The sequence below is a fragment of the Neophocaena asiaeorientalis genome, unplaced genomic scaffold (genome assembly GCF_003031525.2).
Source record: "Neophocaena asiaeorientalis asiaeorientalis breed wild unplaced genomic scaffold, Neophocaena_asiaeorientalis_V1.1 scaffold254, whole genome shotgun sequence".
Taxonomy (NCBI): domain Eukaryota; kingdom Metazoa; phylum Chordata; class Mammalia; order Artiodactyla; family Phocoenidae; genus Neophocaena; species Neophocaena asiaeorientalis.
The window spans coordinates 3,115,699-3,123,423 of NW_020174705.1; the positions used below are offsets into that span (position 1 = coordinate 3,115,699).

Genomic DNA, 7,725 nt, shown 5'->3' on the forward strand with positions numbered 1-7,725 from the left:
GCACAGGCCTTCGGCAGACACGGGTGTGGGGGCAGCAGGGGCACTATGGGTCCCCTCCCCACGGCCCGTTTCCCTCGTTATTTTCTAGAGTACAGTATCCAGAAGGTTTCTATAAAGCCTTTTTGTTTTTATTGCACATCATAGAAAACGAACTGCACTGTATTTAAGACAGACAAGACGTTCACAAGGACATAGAGACCCAAACTTTTCTTCTTCTCCAGCCCTCACCTGCACTCCACAGGCGGCTACAACACATACTGGTGGAACCAGTTAATGAAGAACATGCTTATGTGGGGGGCTTCAGAGCTGTACTGGGCCTTCTGTACTGTCCAATTCAAAGACTGCTGGTGACAGTGACAGGTGTCTGGGCAGGACAGCTGGGCCAGCAGAGCACCTGGGGCCTGGCAGTTCAGGGCCTGTGGACAGCTGGTCTGCTGGTGGAGGCTGGAATTACAGCCCAAGTGCTGAGAAGGAAGACATGGGCAGGGGCAGCCTGGACCCAGGCATCCACCTGTGATGGGCAGGGGCAGCCTGGACCCAGGACACCTGTGACTGGTGGGCAAAGAGAGTGGAAAACGCAGCTGAATCAGGCCTTGCCCTGGCCAGCTGGCAGTGGCCCACCCCCTCCTGAAACACATGGGGCCCAAGGGGGTTAAAGGGAGACAAACTGTGGGCACCAATGGAGGGAGGGGCCAGGGCCCCTAAATCCAGCAGATGACACACTCCAAAGGCCACTCTAGGATATGAGGTCAAGAGGAAGCCGATCTGGGTTGGTGCTGCCGTTATTCACAGGGGGAGCGGTATGGTCAGAAAGCTCAGAAACACTGTGGGGGCCTGGCTGGCTGGCTGACGGGGGCTGCAGACCCTCACAGGCTGCTGATGGCCTGGGGTTGGGGGCGGGGGACAGGCCCGCGGGTTCTGACCCCCGTCTTCTTGCTCATGGGCTGCCGTCTCTTCCTCTCAGGCTTCGCCTTGCGGGCGGCAGCTGTGGTGAAGGTGATGCACTGGGTGTCTAGGAAGTCCAGCAGCTTCCCCGTGGCCACGTGGATGCCTTGATGCTTCAGCTCGGCCTGTAGCTCTGCCAGCTCCAAGGGCTGGTACAGCAGGACCTTGCGGTAGAGGGCTGGCTTGGAGCAGATGTAATGCCTCACGGCCTCCTCTGTGGCCGCTACCTGGATGGCCGCCTGTGAAGCACTGACATCCTCCTCGTCCTCCTCATCTTCTCCTGCAGACTCCAAGGCCGCTCCAAAGTCACAGGAAGAACTGAAAAGAACCAGACAATAACACCTAGCAACACCCCTTCTTTCCAGCCTCCACCCCGAGACCAGGAGCCTCTTTGAGGGAAGGAGTGTGTTTCTTTGTCCCCTGCGGAGCCCGGCACATGGACGACCCCCAGGGCAGTAGGAAGCCCCAGGCTGCTGTGTCCCTGGCACTCTAGCTGCCGGCCTGAGCGGGATCGCACCCTCAGCCAGAATCTAATGCCGAGGGCAGCTGTGCTAGGCTGGCCCTGCTTGTGAGAGAGGATGTGGCCCTGTCCTTCCATCTGGTTACCTTTGTGAGCTGCAGGAGCTGTCACTGCTGTCTACAGAGGTGGCCATGGATTCCTGGGAGGCCGGTAGCTGGGTGTCACCATCAGGGCCTGGAGGGCCCTCCTTGGCTGGTGACGTGCTCAGGGCAGGGACCCTTCCACCAGGCTGTGTCTTTTGATGTTGGGGGCCCTTGGTCTTAGCAGGTCCCTTGGACCTTTGGGGAAGGGAGCCAGAAATGGCCTCCAGCTGGGTGCGGCCAGCTGCCCTTGAAGCCTTAGAGGTCTTGGTGGTGTAAGTCTGGCTGCAAGGAGCCTCCAAGGGCACCTGTGAGGACTGGCTCTCTTCCTCAGAGTCTGACTCCAGTATCTGGTGAGTGTACTGGAATATCTCCTTCAGTTTCAGGACCATTTGGCGTTTGGGCAGAGGGCGGACCCCAAACCTGAATGGGAAAACAGATGAACATCAGCAAAGAGCAAACAGGTATTAACTAATTAAACTAGTGGCTTTATGTAACTGAATCTTAAATGCCTGACTTAAGAGCATTCAGAGGTCGGTATCTATCCTGCATACCCACTGAGCTGACTCAGGAATATTCCAGAAAGGCCATTCCCCCTGAGTTCTGAGTGGTGGTGGTAGCAGTGACCTCCCCAGTGTCCAAGGCAAACAGCAGAATTCATTGGAATGTGAGTTTTGATGTTCTTTTAAAAAATCAGCTCTCCCTCCTCAGACTGTTAAGGCAAGGGTACCATTCCCATCCACATGGCACATGGAGACCTGCCACCTGATGGGTGACCTGGAGGAGTGTCATTTCTTGGCCCTAAGTCACCTGGGGAACAGTATGTGGAGAGCTGGGAGTCACGCACGCCCCCCCACCAGCCAGAGGCTCCTGCCACCAGAGCCCAGGGTGCCGTTCTGCTCCCCACTTCACTAAGCCTGGACATAGGTGCAGGAGGGAGGGTCTGCTCAGAGCAAGCTTTCCAGAACAACACCAACCTGTCCAGTTCTTTCTTCAGCACCGGGGTCTCCATGATGGAATACCTTGGCATTGGGGTTATGGGCACTTCGGGGGGCAAGTTCTTCTTCCGGTTACCACCTTCTGGGTAGAACAAAAGAAACATACGTTTCAGCACGAGGGCCCTGGGTTTGCCTCTTCTGACCCTGATAGTGTCACTTAGAGAAATGCTGCCCTCGCTCCAGGACAGCAGTGATGTCCACCCTTCACTGTTTGACTCTGGAGTCACATCTTCCCATTGGAAAGCATCACACAGCACGCGGTGAGGGCCACGGGCTTGTGTGGTGCTGATGCTGTGACGGGCTCGAAAGCAGGTAAGCAGTTGCCAGGGGCTGGGGTGAAGGGGCAGTGGGGCGACTGCTAATGGGATGGGATTTATTTTGGGGTGATGAAAACACCCTGGAATTAGACAGTTGTAGAATACTGTACTAAAAAGCCATTGAATAGTACATTTGAAAGGGTGAATTTTATGATATGTGAATAACATCTCAATAGTGCTGTTAGTAAAAAAAATCAGTATTTTAAAGACAACTTAGGGACAACTTAAGTACATCTGGACTTTGGTTCTTATCCTGTTTATGAGCATGGAGTCCTTTGAGATGCCAATGAGAACAACAGGATCTGTCTTGTGAAAAATGCACAAGATTCTTTATATCATTTCAGAGAGTTTGTGACCCTCATGAATCTCCCCTCAGATTCTGACTAAGGTCCCCTGGTCTCAGGTCTCCTGCAGCGGTTCTCACACACCACCCGGGAACCTGTTAGAAATGCAAAATCTTGGTTACACAGCAGACCTCCTGAAGCAGCAGCTCTGGGGTAGAGACCGGCCACGTGTGTTTTAAGAAGCTCTGCAGGCAATTCTGATGCCCACTCAAGGCTGATAGCACTGGTTAATGATGCCCAGCTGGTCTAAGATTTTAGGGGGACATGAAATGGCAGGACACAGGCAGATGCTCTGCCCATAGGCTCTGCTTCCCTGTCACCAGTCACGGCTCAGTGTCGCCTGGTCCCTTCCCAGACTCTCCCTGGATCAGTCCAGCTGGAGGGGATAGCGGTGGGGCAGCAGCACCTCAAGGGGCCGACACCAACACCGGGGGCCTTGATTTTCCCCTGTGACTGAAATGAGCTGAGAAGTGGGGTCCCTCCACCAGTGGGGCCGATAAGGCTCACAGCAGACCTCCCACACTCACCCCACCTGGTCTTTTAATTGAGATGAAATTCACATAACAAAATTTTAAAGTGAACAGTAGCACTTAGCACATTCAGTGTTGTGCAACCACCACATCTTTCCAGTTCTAAAACATTTCATCCCCCAAAGAAAGTTCCATGCTCGTCACTCCCTGTTCTCCTCCCCCCAAGCCCCTGGTGATCACTCATCTACTTTCTGTCTCTATGGCTTTGCCCATCTGAATGTTTCATATAAAAGGAATCATATAATACGTGGTGGCCTTTTGTGTCTGGCTTCTTTCACTGAGCAGCATGTTTTCAAGGTTCATTCTGCTGTATCTGTGTCAGTGCTTTATTCCTTCATATGGCTGAATAATATTCCACTGTATGTATGTGTGGACCACATTTCTTTATCCACTTATCAGCTGATGGACATTTGGGTTTCCACCTTTTGGCTGTTGTGAATATTGCTGCTGTGAACATTTGTGTACAGGAGTCCTGACCTCAAATCCTTTGAATGTATATGTAGGAGTGGAATTGCCTGGTGGTAATGGCAATTCTGTGTTTGACTACTTGAGGAACCACACGTTTGCTCTTAAGGTGCACCTGAGGTGCCTATCACAGCCTCTCGGGAGGTGCTGGTCCACTATTCTGGAGCGGAGCCACAGACAGGGATCTTGAACAAGTACCCAGGCGAGCCACAGGATCCAGGCAGGTTTAGGAAGCCCTGACTTACTGGCTAAGGAGTATATGTTTGACAGCAGGCCGATCCTCCCCAACCGTGGAGTGGGGTCAGGCAGGCAAGGGGAGGGCTGGCCACGGGTCAGCAGGCCCCTTAGCATCACTGCCCCGCGCTGTCGTTACGACCCTCCACGCCCCTTAGTGTAAAACAGTGTAAAAGACTACACCCTCCCACTACTCACTTGGTGTCTGTAACTCTTGCAGTTTCTGGGCTCCATCCGCGCTCGGTGTCTGGGGCAGAGGAAGAGCCTCTGGGGGCTTCTGTTCTCCATCCCAATCCTCCCACAGAGCTGAGTTCAGAAAGCTCAGCCTGCTGCTCCCAGGGGAGCCGGCCCCAGGGGATTTCTCTTGAGCCTTCCTCTGGCCAGTGCAGCTTCCTCGGATGGGGGTGGTGCCCAGCAGTGCTGGGGAGCGGCAGTCACCGCTGTCCAGGGCCCCCTCCACCCTACTGCCAGGGCTACTGGTGCTCAGGGGGCCGGTCCACTCGAGGTTCAGGTGGTCGATCGGAATTGGTGAGAGGGGCTCCACGTGCCAACACCAATTGTCGGCTGGAATCAGGGGGTCACTATCCGGCAGGGGGATGTTGCTCGCCTTCCGGGAGGCCACCTCCTGCTCCTCCTCACTGTCCTCAACCTCCACCACTTCACTCGCAGTGGCCTGAACCCCTGGGCTCGGCGCAGGCGGCGGGTGCCTCTGGAACTGCCCAGTGAGGTCAGCGAGGCCTCCTGAGCCGGGACGGGGAGCCAGAGGAGAAAAGTACTGGTGGCATCTGGGGTGGGGACTGGACGGGCTTCTGCAGACCTGCCTTCTGCTGTCAGGGCTTCCGGGAGCGACAGGGCCCAGGAGTGAGGATGATGTCTGAGGCACGATGACCGAAAACTTACTCATGGCTTCCGGTTCATCCCTGTTCTCTAACAGGGCCCTGGGCTTGGGCTGAGCCAGTGGGTCTGCTGAAGGCCTGGACCTGAGGCCTGTGATTTGGGTCTGTGACGAACAGTCACGGCTTCTGCTAGCCAGTGGGGTGGCAGGCACCAGCCACGAGGTATCTGTCGTGCTGTCCTCGTCGCCACTGATCTTGGGGTCGCAGAACAGTTGGGGGGTCCCTCTGCCCCCGACAGAGCCCCGGTTCCCCAGCGGTCCCTCCACCTCCTGCTGTAGCGTGGGCTCTCTTCCTGGTGGGCTTTGGGAAGGTTCCTGCTCTGCATCGAGGTCGATGATGGAAAACAGCTCAGAGGACTTGGTGCTAACTTCAAGAACTTTCCTTTCTTCCGGGGGACCATTCAAACCTGACTTTATTTTGGTTTGTTCCAGCTCCAGCTCTTCATCTGAATCCAATAAAAGGATAACCTCATCTTCTCTGTTCACGCTGGATGGAGAGTTCTGAGACCTGGCACTCAAGCAGCCAGGTTCTGACTGGGTTAGATCCATGGGTGGTGACTTTTCTGGGGAGATCAGGACCCCTTTACCTCTGTGTTCCAACACGGAACTACATTCCTTGTCTTTCTGGCCTGGATCCTTATGTGACATGGGAAGGCTTCTGGCACTCTTTGGCTTCAGTGATGAGTTCTGGGAGGCCACCCTGGAAGCTGTGCCCTGCAACTGGGGTGTTGGCAGGGACAGGTCACTGGTGTGACGAGAACGAAGATGTGGCCGGCAGGGACTCCTGCCTTGATGGGGCTGTGATGGGAAGAAGGGTGAGTGTGAGGGAGGTGCCTGCTGGCGAGCAGGGGGATGGGAACTCTCTATCTCCCTTTCCCATACGGTGCAGTTTCCTTCCTTGCGATCACTTGTCATCTGGGAGGGTTCAGGGTATCCGGCTTGAGGCGATGAAAAGGACTGTTCATCATCAACATCAACTGAGCACAAAAAGGTGCTTTCCTGCTTCTCTGCTTGACCCCGGGCAGGGCTGGAAGAGTAGGGAAGAGCCAGTGCTTCCTCTGGGGACTCTGCGTTCTCCTCCCTGTCCAAACCCCGGTCCCCGGGGGACAGGAGCATGGACTGTCTCATGTTTTTCCATTTGTCTGGGGCCTCATCTCTTCCTTGCCCCGATGATTCCATCTGCTCTGCATTTTCTGACTGTTCTTTATTGTGAACGCTTGTGAGGATTCCCCCAGAAACTGGACCGTCCTCCCTGAGCTGGTCAGCTTCTTCCTCCATCGCTGGAGCTTTCTCCCACTGGAGCAGCTTTCGCTGAGTAGCTGCAAATTCATAAATTTCTTCCATTTCTGCCTCATTCACCTTTTCTCTGTCTTCTTCTCCGCCCTCGGATTTCAGCAGAGCCTCTGCTTCCTCCTCCTCACCCCGCCACACCGACCGCAGGAGTTCTTGGAAAGTCTCCACTCTGCTTTCACAATCCTCGTCTTCCTGCTCCTTCTGCTGTCCACCCTCTGCATCCATCGGGACGGGCACCTGTTCGCACAGGTGAACAAGCTCAGTCACGCCAAACCTGCAATGGGAAAGCCATACGTCACCTCACCCTGCGCAGAGGCGGCAGCTGGGTGTCCAGGTGCGGGAGGCTTGGAGCAGGAGCCCTCACGGGGAGGATGGCCATGACTCACCCTGGCTTTTCCCCTGCTCCCCTACGGAGACGGTTCCCGTGCTCATGCCCAGCTATGCCCCAGGCTGCTCAGTTCTAGAAACACAGCCTTCAAGGAGGGCCACTAACCCTGCTGTGCAGGCCCAAGTGCAGGCTGAGGGGAGATGGCAGGGATGGGTGGTGCTGTGACCGGGAGAGCACCCAAAGCGCTGTGACTGATGCAAACCGGGACACCCAAACCTGTCACGGGTCAGCCAGGCCTAGGGCCACACCAGCCTGCCACCTGCTTGACGGCTCTGTGGTCTAATTGGTACCTTTGAAACTCCAGAGGCTGAGCCCATCCTTCCCAATAATGCACCTGAGAAATGAACAAGGTTTCATCCCAGAGGCCCTCGAGGCTTATCAGGAAGTAAAACACCTATTTTTGCTGAGCTACCTGCCACCTCTTCTGACATACTGGTGTGGACAAACCAGGTAGGTGCAAACTCATGGGAGTTAGATCAAGCATCCCACTCACTTCCATTTTCTGGGACTTGGTAAAGGACAGCTGTTGTTCAGCTTTGGTGGCAGAACCACCAAGGAGTGGCAGTGTTTGGGGGCTGAGGTTGGGACCACCCTCTCACCACGCCCAGGGATCAAAAGCCACGGGGCCCTCCTCAGCCGGCACTTGGCTCTCCTGCAAGTGTTCATTCTGGCCAGACTTCCAGTCAATACACCCTGTTCAAGGTCACCACAGGGAA

The 7,725-nt window shown here is 55.2% G+C and overlaps 1 protein-coding gene across 3 annotated transcripts in view; it reads right to left on the minus strand.

The window, feature by feature from the left end:
- Positions 1-122: 122 nt before the first annotated feature.
- Positions 123-7,725, minus strand: part of SLX4 (SLX4 structure-specific endonuclease subunit) — a 22,190-nt gene continuing 14,587 nt past the window's right edge. For all 3 annotated transcript variants that reach the window (XM_024759478.1, XM_024759477.1, XM_024759479.1), the window contains 4 exons: positions 4,632-6,895; positions 2,523-2,625; positions 1,552-1,968; positions 123-1,263 (listed from right to left, as the gene is read on the minus strand). In XM_024759478.1, the coding sequence (XP_024615246.1) occupies positions 867-1,263; positions 1,552-1,968; positions 2,523-2,625; positions 4,632-6,895 (3,181 nt within the window). In that variant the 3' untranslated portion in view covers positions 123-866. The remainder of the gene's footprint in view (positions 1,264-1,551; positions 1,969-2,522; positions 2,626-4,631; positions 6,896-7,725) is intronic.